This window comes from Cetorhinus maximus, chromosome 7 (assembly GCF_964194155.1).
Source record: "Cetorhinus maximus chromosome 7, sCetMax3.hap1.1, whole genome shotgun sequence".
In the NCBI taxonomy this organism is placed as follows: Eukaryota; Metazoa; Chordata; class Chondrichthyes; order Lamniformes; family Cetorhinidae; genus Cetorhinus; species Cetorhinus maximus.
Window position 1 is genome coordinate 111,442,987 of NC_135885.1, and position 13,453 is coordinate 111,456,439.

The following is a 13,453-nucleotide window of genomic DNA, read 5'->3' on the forward strand; positions in this document are numbered from 1 at the left end:
ATAGATTCTCTCCTTCAGAATTTTCTCCAATAGTTTCCCTACCACTGTCTTGAGACTCACTGGTCTGTAGTTCCCTGGCTTATCTCTACAGCCCTTCTTAAATAGTGGAACCACATTAGCTGTTCTCCAGTCCTCTGGCACCTCCCCCGTGGCCAGAGAGGAATTAAAAATTTGGGTCAGAGCCCATTTTTATATGTGGATGATACGTTTGCTACATTTAAACTTGCAGCTGCATGTAGTAACTTCTCCCATGTCTTAATGGGTTCCATCCTGCGCTCAAATTCACCTTTGAAATGGAGCAGTCAAATGAACTCCCTTTCCTTGACATATTAGTTGAGAAATCTGTCGGGGGTTCTCTACCATGGTCTACCACAAGCCTACCTTCACTGCTCAATATATGACCACCATTTACATGAAGCCATGGAGAGAACCAGGAAAGCTGAGATCAAGCTAAATGCATTGTGGAGGTGACAGAATGCCAGTTATTAGGAATGATGTACACACTTGACAGAGCCTAGCCAAGTCCTAAAAAGTCACAACCATCCCTGAAATGGTAGCTCCAAGAAACAGTTAAGAAGTTTCCTTGACTTGATCCAGTATATGAGTTCTTTCATACCTCACATGTCAGAACCTACAACAATCCTTGAGAGCTGATAAAAGAAGATGTTGAGTACCAGTGGTCAGAGTCACATGTGAGGAGTTTCAACAGACTCAAAGTAGTAGTATGTAATGAGACAAGTCTGTCATGATATAACAGAAAGAACCCTGTCACTCTGCAAGTAGTTCCTCTACAAAAGGACTGGGAGCAGCCCTGATACAAGAGGGAAAACTGATAGTATTCACATCCAAAGCTTTAACATCGGCTGGGACCAGATATGCCAACATAGAAAGAGAGCTTCTGGCAGTCAAGTATGGATGTGAGAAATTCCATACATATCTCTATGGGGAAAGTTTATAGTGGAGACTGATCATTGACCACTGGAGCAAATATGCAAGAAGGATCTGTGTAGTGCTCCAACAAGGTTACACTTGAGGCTTCAGAGTTAGGATTTCATTCTGAAATACAAGCCTGGAAGAGAAATGGTGCAAGCAGATACCCTATCTCGGTTTCCGAGAAACACAAGATAAAAGCTTTAGGTAAAAGACCCATCACTGAGTGAATGTAAAACCACCAAATTGTGTTGGTAATGGGATTATGCAAAGTCACATAGATGTACTTTATAACTCTCTGGACTTTCAGAAACCCTGCCACTCTGTGAAGTTATACTGCCCTTTTGTTTTGCTGTCAATTTTCCATGGGGAAGGTAATTGCATGCTGAGACTAATGAGGTGCCAATCACAAGTTTTCCATAATTGTGGACTGCTAATTGCCATTGGTGGCGCTGTATCTGTAGCAGAGTTTGGCAGAAAGTTACTTTGGAGGGTATGGCACAATATACTGTAAGGAACATATCTTTTTATTTTTCTTTATTTCTGTGGGACCATGGTTTTATAAATTGGCTTTAAAAACTACCATGGCTGCAGTTGAAAGACGTGTTCCCTGGAACAGGATGAGGAACATACACTGTTGCTATCTCCTGGAACAGTGTGCCAGGTTGGGCAAAATGGTGCCAGAAAGGAGAACTGCCTAGCAACAACATTTTAATTGGCTCCTGATCAGGTGACCAAGGTTTTGTATGGTAGCATTGAGCAGAGAGATCCTAGCCTGCAAAGAGAACACACCTAAATCCTCTCTCTCCTGTGAATGTAAGGTTCCAGTAAATCTAGAAGTCTAGCTAGCTGGCTTTTTCTTCATATCTCTGTAACCTGCTCTCTCTGAAAAACCCTTTGTCAAGAGGAAAAGGGGAAAATCACCAGTGGAGACATTGAAAAGCAAGTTTTCAACCAGTGAACTACAAAGTGCTGGAAGACCATCTCGTGTCAATAACAATGAACTATAAGGAATTTGGAAGACACCAATCAAAATCAACCCATCTAATAGCACCACCTGGTGCTATCGAACTGTTTTGTCCCACTCTTAAAATCCATGTTTTGTATGTGTTGTGTGTGTGTGTGTATGTTTGTGTATAGGGTTCAAGAGGGGATAGAGTTTAAGTTAGAGTTAAAAGTTAGCAGTTCATATTTCTTTCTTTTGACACTGGTTAAAGATAATTTGTTTTGTAAACCTTTACTCACTTGCTAAGTTTACAAACCTGGTGCTTGTATTCTGTTAACCTGAATTAAACAGTTAGGTAGAATTGGGGCAATTTGGTGGTCTAATCAAACTTTTTACATTTGTCATGGCTCGGACAGCAGTGGGGCTTGATATTACAGCGTACTATTCCCAGTGAGTCGTGACAACACCACAATCTATTTAAATCTTAGTACCTACAGGCACTGCTTCCCTGAGAAATGCATGCACCTCTTCCTGTAGATGCAGCTGTGAACTTGTGGACAGGTGGTGCAGCGCAATCAGCCTGGTATTTCTGCTTGTCTCTCTACTCCTCTTCAAATAAACATAATGTTAGATATCTATGGGGGTAAACCATTGTGCTACTGTTGATGATACCAAAAAATGGCAGTCCCCCAACAATTGGCCCTTGGTGCCTGACAAACTAAATGGACAATGGGAGAAAAAGGGACAGGATAAAGGAAATTATTTAAATTTGTAGATCTTTGTACTGGACTTCAAAAATACACTTGAATGAACTGTTCAGTCCTAAACAACCATGTACACCCATTTGTAAATGGCAAAAGATAGAGCCTAACATCCCTTGGTGAATGCAAGGGAATTGACTTTAGGATGTTGGCCTCATTTTAATACTATAATCAGCACACCGATGAGCATTTATAGTGTTGGTGTGAAGCCTAATGAAAAATTGGTTTGAGTGATAAATGAAGGGAAAATCAGCAGGTATTTTTATTTTATTTGTTTATGGCATGTAAATGTCACCTTCCATTACTATGCTGATGATTGAGAGTAGGCAGATGGGGCGGTAATTGGACATGGATTGGATTTGTCCTGCTTTTTGTGAACAGGACCTACCCGGGCAATTTTCCACATTGTCAGTTTGATGCAAGTGTTGTAGCTTTGTGGAACATCTGGGGTTCGAAGCCTGGCTAGCTTTGAAGGTCAAGTCTTCAGTGCTACAACTGGGATGTTGTCAGGACCCATAGCCTTTGCTATATCCATTGCATTCAGCAGTTTCTTGATATTAAGTGGGGCGAATCAAGTTGCTGAAGACTGACATCTTTGATGCTGCAGACCTCAGGAGGAGGCCAAGATGGATCATCCACTCGGCTCTTCAGGCTGAAAATAGTTGCAAATACTTCAGCCTTTTAATTTGCAGTCACATGCTGGGCTTCTCCATCATTGAGCATACCCAGGGAAGGCGATGAAGGAGACTGGGACATTGGTTGGAAGATATGATACGGTGAGTATCACTCTCTGGCTGTTGGGCAGTTTTTAAAATTTATCTTCATAATTTTTGAGAGGAGGAATTTGCATGGCCGACTGGGCAGCGTTTGTTGCTCCTAGGGTATGTTCTGTCCCACCAACAGGACAGACCCACCATACGTGGCAGCACAATGATACTCAGTTGGGATGGAGTTGCCCCGGGAACCCTCAGCATTGATTCTGGGCCCCATAAAGTCTCATGGCAAAGAAACCTCCTGCTGTTTACCACCTACTGCCCTCCCTCACCAGAGGAGTTAGTACTCCATGTTGTTGAACACTTCCTGGAAGAAGCAAGGGCACAGAATATCTTCTGGACTTCAGTGTCCATCACCAAGATTGGGTCGGTACTAACACTACCGACCAAGCTTGCCGAGTCCTGACGGACATATCTGCCTTACTGGGCCTGCAACAGGTGGTGAGAGAACCAACAAAAGGGAAAAATTTCATCCTCCACAATCTACCTGTTGCAGAGGTATCTGTCCTCAACAGTATTGGTGCCCAGGTTGATGCCACATTGTCCAGTTTTATTCTTTTTTTACTTTTCTGTAGTGGTTCGATGCAACTGAGTGGCTTGCTAAACCATTGTGGAGAAAAGTTAGCAGTCACCCACATTATTGGGTTTGGAGTCCCTGTTAGCCAGATTGGGTCAGGATGGCAGATTTCCTTTCCTGAAGGGCAATAATGAACCTGCTAGTTACTTGGTCGTGGAACTAGATTTTCATTCCAGATTTGTTTTACTTGAATTTAAATTCCCCTAGTGGCTGTGGTGGAATTCGTACTCATGTCTCCTGAATGTCTGCCTTCTAAATTACTCGCACATTACTATGCAACCATTCCTCTTGGGTATGCTCACATCAAGTCCATTTATAGGTGCAACTGACTAGAAAATCTAAGCTGTTATGGAGCGTTCAGCTCCTGGTATTTATATTTTATCAAGGTCAAACTGCAATTTAAAAAAATCCAGGCAGGTATACTCAGAATTCAAAAAAAGCCATGAATACTGGAAAACTGATATGAAAACTGAAAGCACTAAAAAGAAAATACATATGGAGTCAGATGGCATCTGATAACAAAAGGGAGATGGAGGTTTCAGAAGCCAAGTAGGGTATCTGGAGCTTTTTTGCTTCATTTTATGCTGCTATCTATAGTTCGAGATCTGTGACTATTGTGGAAGAAAGTTTGGGTACAGTTCAGACCTGTCCTGAGAATAGCAATTTTAGAATCAACTGATATTTTCTGATTACAACTTCACATATGGAACAAAATGTTGGGTACTGCCAGAATTGGTGGAATTATGCTTTTCCACATTTTCAATCATTCAGAGAATCCAGCACACTCAAACCAGAACAAAAGCAAAATATTGTGGATCCTGGACATCTGGAGTAAGTATCTGAGGAAAATTTGATAAAGGATGTTGTGGGATATATTTCCTAGATCCTTGAGACTGAACAGATGGTTTGCATTTACCCTGTACATTTCTGTATTTTCCATTTAAGGTAGGAATGAGAGACTGTTACGCCCAGTGAAGGCATGTCCTATTCATAACTTCAAACAGGGACTGTGGTCGTGTGGAAACTTCCTGAACTACTTTTATTTTTGAAAATAGGCACTAACAAAATGACTGAATGGCTGCTAAGGGTTGGCCGAGTGTTGCAAATTCAACACAGGCTACCTCACACTTCCAGAAAGCTCCTAATTGAATCATGGCAGTTGCCTCCCCCTTGAATGGACATACCCAGGTAGAACCCCTCAATGGAATTCACACCTGTCATTGTTCATGGTTTACTATAATTCAAAATCATTAGGCTTCCAGACTCCATGTCTCCAAGTTTGAAATTTAATAAAAGGAGAACTGCAGAAAACCAGTTAACACAAGTAGGTATGAATGGCCATCATCCATCTTTATTGTATAGCAATGGCTTTCAACTATTCTGGGTAGGCAATAGTAGTTGATCATGTGACTGAAACTAGCTCCTGATACTAAAATCTTTTATTAGCCTAAGAACCAGTCAGTCTGCAAAGAACACTACTGTAGAATATCACCTGCAAACCAAGGCAACAACAGTGAAACTTTTTTAAAACTTGGAGGCTGTTATTAGCGTAAAAACCCTCCCAGCCTGGTTCCTAACCCAGGTCCCACCTGTAAAGAAGATCTACAAGTGACAAACTTCGCGATCTACTGAACATTCATCTCTTTGAAGGAATCCCGCAATAATCCTGATATACAACTTCAGCTATTGAAACCACCTAGGCTAATCTTTTGGCATGAAATACCTCTTTACAGGGTCCACAGTGACTTTTTTTCCTACAATATGCCAAACCCGTGATATGAACTATTCTTTTGTTTAGATTGTACAACGTAGCACATAGATTTTTGAGATGAATGTGTGAAGCAATAATCCTCTTAAACCCGCAAATGCTTGCTGCTGTTGTTCAAATTGTCTATACACTTGGGGGCTAAGAGACACACATACATCTTCCTTTTTCTAAAAGTACACTGATTACAGTCAGTAAGGGACAAGGTACAAGGTTTCTTACAATTCTCACGCGTCTTTGTAACAGAGACTTTTGCTTAGAAATATTACTTCTTGAGAAAATGCCACTTTGTCTGTAATGTATCAATTGCTGGATTTTATGCACTACACCAGGCAGGTATGAAGGTGTGGGGCACGTAAAATCCAGTAGGTGGCCATCCCACTATCCACCCGCGTGTTCCTGATTTAAAATTTTACCGAGAGGGGGGAGGCTTTTGGACTACCCTGGAGCCTATTGAGGTTCTTAAGTGTCCAATCAACGGCAACAAGGGCCGCTGATGGCATTTTACCCCCGGCGCTGGGAGACCCACACCATGGGAGAAGCCCAATAGCTTTAACTGTGCGAGTTGGTGTCGGGCAAGTCAGGAGAAGCTCCTTTGCGGGCTTCCTGGGCCTATTGGAGCTGCCCCTCCCAAAGGCCATTCACCCCTTTAAGGGTCCCCTGGCCTCTTGCACCTGGCCCACTCAACCGTCTCACCAAAGCCCCTGACCTTGGACTTACATGGGATCTTCGGCGTGGTGGGGACTGCCTGTGGTCCCAGCAGTGGCCACCCCTCTCAGCTGACACTACTGGCATTACAGAGCTGTCAGCCATCCTATTGGTTGGCAGCTCTCTATAACGGGACATCCTCCCACGAAAGGTGTTGAAGTCTTTCCTTACAGCAATTAACACTGCTTCTGGCATTATCTTGCTGTGGAACAGCCGTCAGATCATGGGCAGGCTCTCCCCCGACGTTTTAGTCGGTGGGGTACGGGGACCATGGCACCCCACAGAATCCAGCCCAGTAAAGTAGAAGAGCATTGCAGTAAAATATATATCCACCTAATATATTTTTCAAACATAAAGAGTCTTTTTATTGAGGTTACGTTTACTGAATGTAAGGAAAAGAAAAGGTCCTTCACTCTGTGTCCTGATGGTGACACAGGATGAAGAAAGTGGAAATGTGCATCTGTCAGCACTATGTCGCTCATTCTATTAAGCACTGCAAAAAAACTGAAAGAGGGTTTAGGTACATTAAATCCTACATTGTGCATTGTAGCAAAATCTAATTTAGAAAAAGGCTTTTTTTCTAGACACAGTTGTGTTTAGATTTGGTATTTACTAGATTAGTGAAAAGAAGAATTAATGGATTTATATTGATAAAGCTGAAAATAAGGGCATGAATTCCAAAACATTGGAAGCTCAGTGACCTATCTGGTTCAGGGAGCTGATTATTTGGGATGGACTTTCCAGTTTAAAGAATTTACTTAGAGAAAAACAAAAATTCAGTTTATCAGTTGTATCGATGCTGCTGTATGTAAAATATTATCTGTAGGCTGAAGAAACTACTTTCAGTGAAAAACAGAAATGTTAACTTAAAACTAATACGGTATTGAAAGCAACAATGCATTTACTTTGTTTAACAGGGTCAGATAATACATCCATGATGTAATGCATGACTGTCAGTTTTTACACTTTCCAGTTCCATGTTTAAAATATTTTTGTCACAATGTTTGTTATTGTTTCCTCCACATAAATATTTTCCTGTTTGTAATCAATTTTGATTTTATTTTCTTTTATTAATAGAGTTTCTTAATACTCGAAGAAATTAAAAAGCCCAATGAAGATGTATATAGCTGTGAAAATGATTATTCAGTTCACATACAGAATCTCAGGTGCTTTTGGGACAAGGTAAAATGATTATATAATATGGAAGCATTTTTTTTCTCAAATCTTTTTTATACCCTAAAATGTGTTTAAGATTGACAATTTATTTTCCTTCAAGTGAAACACATTTGTATTGCATGCAAGATGAACAAATTGTGCTAATAGAAAATAATTAAATTACCAATTTATAGTAAATAAAGTTATACCATTATCCCTGCTTCCAGTAAAGATTCCCTGCTTGTGGCATCAAATTAGGGAGAAGGTCTAGAAGTAGAGCCAATGCAAAATACTTACCATCTTTAATTATTAAAAAAAAATCTCCTATCTGCATTTACACAGGAACGTAGGGGCAGGAATAGGTCATTTGGCCCTTCGAGCCTGCTCCACCATTCAATAAGATCATGGCTGATCTGATTGTGGTCTCAACTGCACTTTCCTGCCTGTCTTGACTCCCTTGCCTAACTAGAATCTGTCTAACTCTGTTTTGAATAAATTCAAAGACCCAGCCTGCACTGCTTTCTGGGGAAGAGAATTCCCCACACCAAGGACCCTTTGGGTGAAAAAAGCTTCTCCTCATCTCTGCCTTAAAAGGGAGACCTTTTATTTTTAAACTATGTCCCCTAACTTTAGTCTCCTCCACATGAGGAAACATCCTCCAGGTGTCCACCCAGTCAAATCCCCTCAGGATCTTATGCGTTTCAATAAGATCACCTCACGTTCTTCTAAACTCCAATGATTATAGGCCTTGTTCAACCTTTCTTCATAAGACAACCCCTTCATCCCAGGAATGAGTCCAGTGAACCCTCCCTAAACTGCTTCTAAAGCATTTATATCTTTTTTAAAATAAGGAGACCAAAACTGAACACAGTAATCCAGATGTGGTCTCACCATGGGTAGTAAAGCTTCCCTACTTTTATATTCCTTTCCTCTAACAATAAACGCCAACATTCCATCGGCCTACCTAATCACTTGTTGCATCTGAACACTAACTTTGTGATTCATGTACCAGGACCACTGAGTTTTGCAGTCTTTCTCCATTTAAATAATATACAGCTGTTCCTTTTTTCCTGCCAAAATGAACAAATTCACATTTGCCCACATTATACTCCATCTGCCAAATTTTAGTCCACCTCACTTAACCTGTCTATATCTCTTTGCAGACTCTCTACCTTCTCTTGACAACTTACTTTTCTACCTATCTTGGTGTCATTGGCAAATTTAGCTAACATACATTCAGTCCCTTCATCCAAATCGTTGATAGGTTGTAAAAAGCTGAGGAGTCCCTGTGGCACTCCACTAGTTACAGCTTGCCAATCTGAATAAGATGCATTTATCCCTGCTCTCTGCACCCTGCTAGCTTCTATCTTGCTTGGTGCCCTTTGATGTGGTACCTTATCAAATGCCTTTCACATCTACTGGTTCCCCTATATCCATCTTGAACTCGATCAGATTAGTTAAGTACAATTTCACTCTCACAAAGACATGTTGGCTCTGTCTGACCAAATTGTGTTTATCTAAGTATCCTGCTATAACCTCCTTAATAATGGATTCTAGCAGTTTGCCTATGACAGATATTAGGCTAACTGGCCTATAGTTGCCTGCTTTCCCCGTCCCTCCTTTCTTGAGTAAAGGTGTTATGTTAGCTATTTTCCCATCTGCTGGAACCTTTCCAAATCTAAGGAATTTTGGAAGATTATAACCAATGCATCTACTATCTGTGCTGCCACTTGTTTTAAGACCCTAGAATGCAGGTCATTCAGTCTGGGGACTTGTCAACCTTTAGGTCTAATAGTTTTCCTAGCTCTCTTTCCCTGGTGATGGTGATTGTATTGAGTTCATCCTTCCATATTATCTCTTGATTTTCTAGCATTTTTGGGAAGTTTTCTAAGTCCTCTACTGTGAAGACAAACGCAAAATACCTGTTCAACGCCTCTCATTTCTTTGTTTTCCATGATCAATTCACCAGACTCTAGAGGACCAACTCTAGCTTTAGTTAAAACAAAACCAGAATTACCTGGAAAAACTCAGCAGGTCTGGCAGCATCGGCGGAGAAGAAAAGAGTCGATGTTTCGAGTCCTCATGACCCTTCAGCAGAACTGAGTATAGTTAGGAGAGGGGTGAAATATAAGCTGGTTTAAGGTGGGGGAGAGAAGTTGAGGGGGGTGGTGGTTGTAGGGACAAGCAAGCAGTGATAGGAGCAGATAATCAAAAGATGTCACAGACAAAAGGATCAAAGAGGTGTTGAAGGTGGTGATATTATCTAAGAAAATGTGATAATTAAGAATGGATGGCAGGACACTCAAGGTACAGCTCTAGTGGGGGTGGGGTGGAAAGACTGACAAGGTATTAGTTGTAGATTTAAAAATAATGGAAATAGGTGGGAAAAGAAAAATCTATATAAATTTGCTGCCAGACCTGCTGAGTTTTTCCAGGTAATTCTGTTTTTGTTTTGGATTTCCAGCATCCGCAGTAGTTTTTTGGTTTTATCTAGCTTTAGTTAGTCTTTTCCTATTCAATTACTTGTACTATCTATTTTTATATTACTAGCTAGCTTTCTCTCATACTCTACTTTCTGCCTCTTTATTACCCTTTTAGTCATTCTTTGCTATATTTCTTTATGTATTTACTTCCCTTTTTCTCCTTCTTCCTTAAAGGACTTGACTTTTGCTGGGTGTTGGGAACTCTCAGATACTTCATTCAAGCGGTCAATCTACATGCTTTAGCCTAGAGTCTACACCCTGAACAGTGAATGTTAGCAGGTCAATTTGGTTTCATATGGCTGAAAGTGAGACATAAGGAAATCTCCCACCTAGTGATCTAGAGATTTAACGTTTCGAGTCCGTATGGCTCTTCTTCAGTCTTCTGGGTCGAAACGTTAACTCCGTTTTCTTTCTCTCCACAGATGCTATCAGACCTACTGAGTTTTTCCAGCATTTTCTGTTTTTGATTCTTAAAATATTGTTGATTTAGTAGAAAAAAATCATGGTAAAATAATATTTACTTTTCAGTAATTGGGATTTTTTAGGGTTTTCATAGATAATTAGTGGATAACTCAACAGCTTTAGCTATTTAGCCACCTGATTATTTCAGAGGTGGGTCTGCACATCTTTTTCTATTTTGTATATTATGAACATAGTGAGACACTTTGAGATTGTCAAGTTTACCAAAGAAAATTATGAAAATTCTTCTTGTAAGTATTTAATTCTTCACGGTCGCTGGGTCAAAACCCTGGAACTCCCTTCCTAACAGCACTTTGGGTGTACCTACACCACATGGACTGCAGTGATTCAAGAAGGCAGCTCATCACCACCTTCCTAAGGACAACTAGGGGTGGTCAATAAATGCTGGCCCAGCCAGTGAAGGCCACATCCTGTGAATGAATTTTTAAAAAAATTGTAGTTTGGTATTAACCTTGATAAAATTTGAGCATAGGAACAGGAGTAGACCATTCAGACCCTCGAGTCATTCAGTTAGTTCCTTGATACCTTCCCTTGACAAAATCCCAGCTTTAAAAATTTCAGTTGAAGCAGCATCCACAGTCTTTTGTTGGAGTGATTTCCACCATTCTTTGGAAAAAAAGCTTCCTCATTTCATTCCAGTTCTAATTTCCAGATTATTCTAGAATCCTCCACCCGAGGAAATTGTTTCTCAGTAGCTACCCTAATCCCTTCAAAAATTTTTAAGTGCTTGAGTAGACCACCCTTCAACATTCTAACCTCAAAGGAATGCAAGTCGAGTTTATGCAAACTGCCCTCGTAAGTTAACCCCTGGTATCATTCTAGTGAATCTACACTGTAACCCCTCCCATAGGCAGTATATCTTTACAAAGTTTGGTGCTTGAAACTGAAGGCAATGCTTCAGAAGGCCCTGTACAACTGAAGTATAATTTCCTTCCTTTTGAACTTCAGACCTTTTTGAGATAAAGACCTATATTCCATTTATCTATTTGATTACTTTTTGCAAATAATTTTGTATAAACACTAGCTTTAAGTTTGTGCAGATGAACAGCTTCATTCATTTGCTTGTCCAGAGATCCTTTAAGAAAATATTTTTATTTGACTTTCTTTGAATCCCAGCATTCTAATAGCTTTTTCTCAGTAGTCTGGAAACATTTTGCCAATGACTTTGGTGAAATTAAAAAGCAAGACCTTTCTCCTCCTCCTCATGCTATTTCAAGCATTTATATATTTTATTTAGCATATAATCCACGTCGGCAACCCTCACCAAGTTGCATTTCTCCATTAAGTTTCATCTGCCATTTCCCTATCCACTGATTGAACTAGTGAAGATCCTTTGGAATTTGTGTGGTTTACTATTGATCATTTGTCACTGCTCACAGTCCAGTATCACATGCAAGTTTGGATACCTCAGAGCAATCCCTTCCTCAAAACTATTCACGTACAACTATAAACACCAGGAGCTCCAACACTGAATTTCGTGGCACTCTACTAATAACTGGCTACCATCCAAAAACTTGCCTGTGCACTATGTTATGACCATAGCCAGTGTTAATTTGTTGTACAAACCAAATCCCAGAGGGAAACTTGGGGAAGCTCAGGAGCGGACACGTCTCCGATCAGCGCCCCCAATTGGGGGGCGCAAAAGAGCGCACTCATCTCCCTGAGGCTAAGTGCTGCCTCTGAGATCGGCGCCAAATTTAAAAATGGTGCAGGTGGAAAAATAAAATTTCCCTGATGTCCCCTCATGTGACACTCATGAGTTGGGACATGTCCATCACTTTTAGTTACACTTTTATTAAATTTTTAAAAACCTACATGAAACCTCATCCCGCCAGTGGATGAGGTTTCATGCTTTTTCCGAAGCCCGCCAGGGCTCCCGGCCTGCCCGCCAACCTTAAGGTTGGACGGGCAGGTCCATTAATTATTTCAATTAGTTTTTAAATGGCCTCAATAGGCCGTTGACAGGTCGGCGGGTGCACAGCTGATTCGGCTGTGCCCCCGCCGACCTGAAAATTGAAATGACGCGGGGTGACGTCGGGATTTCCGCCCGACGTCATTTTACACGTTAGCAAGCGGGCACCGCCCCCCGCTCGGCAACCTAAAGATCTTGGCCTTGGTTTATGGGCCATACCTTTTTTTTTGTATTCTGAAATTGAGAAGACCTCAGCAGTAAGAGGGCCAGTAACACTTCTGGGATTTAAAAAAATTAAAAGTAAAAGTTTTATTAACAAAAGATAAAAGCAAAGTTAAGCACACAAGATTACAGTTGCACAATTACAAGTATTCTCCCAAAACACTCTATCTGGTCAAATCCACAAATAAACACCTTCCAGGCAGCACTCCCTTATAGATGTTAACTGTAAGAAAAATCCAGTAATATTACACAAGGCAAACTGCTGCAACTTCATTAAAGGTGTACCATATGACCTTTACTCTCTCCCGCTCTGTAGTGGAATCCACTTTAGAATAAAATTGTTTGTTGCAGCGCAAGACTTTTCTGGCTTGACTGCTTGGGTGATTCAAACTGCGTATTCTCCCAGTCCAGCTATCTCAACAGCTCAAACAGCTCCAGCTATCTTCAGCTATCTTGAGTTCAACAGCTATCCCTAGCTCTCTCTTGGCTCAACAATATCCACAGTAACTCTAATATACCTTTCTCCCTTTCATCTCATTTCCATTGTTCTCATGCCCCTTTGAAACTCAAACCCTTCCAAATATAAGATCTTTCATGTTTCCATCTTGTCTTTGCTTCTGGGTCCATAAAATACCATATCCTCACTACTTGTTTACTTATGAACTCCTGCACAATGCAAACATTTTTCTTTATACCTCTGACACCCCTTTGATATTCAAACAAAGTCTCAGCTTATCTAAA

The 13,453-nt window shown here is 40.7% G+C and overlaps 1 protein-coding gene across 3 annotated transcripts in view; it reads left to right on the forward strand.

The window, feature by feature from the left end:
- The window catches only part of abcc4 (ATP binding cassette subfamily C member 4 (PEL blood group)), a 405,942-nt gene that overhangs the window by 114,721 nt on the left and 277,768 nt on the right, over positions 1-13,453 (forward strand). For all 3 annotated transcript variants that reach the window (XM_078545915.1, XM_078545916.1, XM_078545917.1), the window contains exon 9: positions 7,538-7,642. In XM_078545915.1, the coding sequence (XP_078402041.1) occupies positions 7,538-7,642 (105 nt within the window). The remainder of the gene's footprint in view (positions 1-7,537; positions 7,643-13,453) is intronic.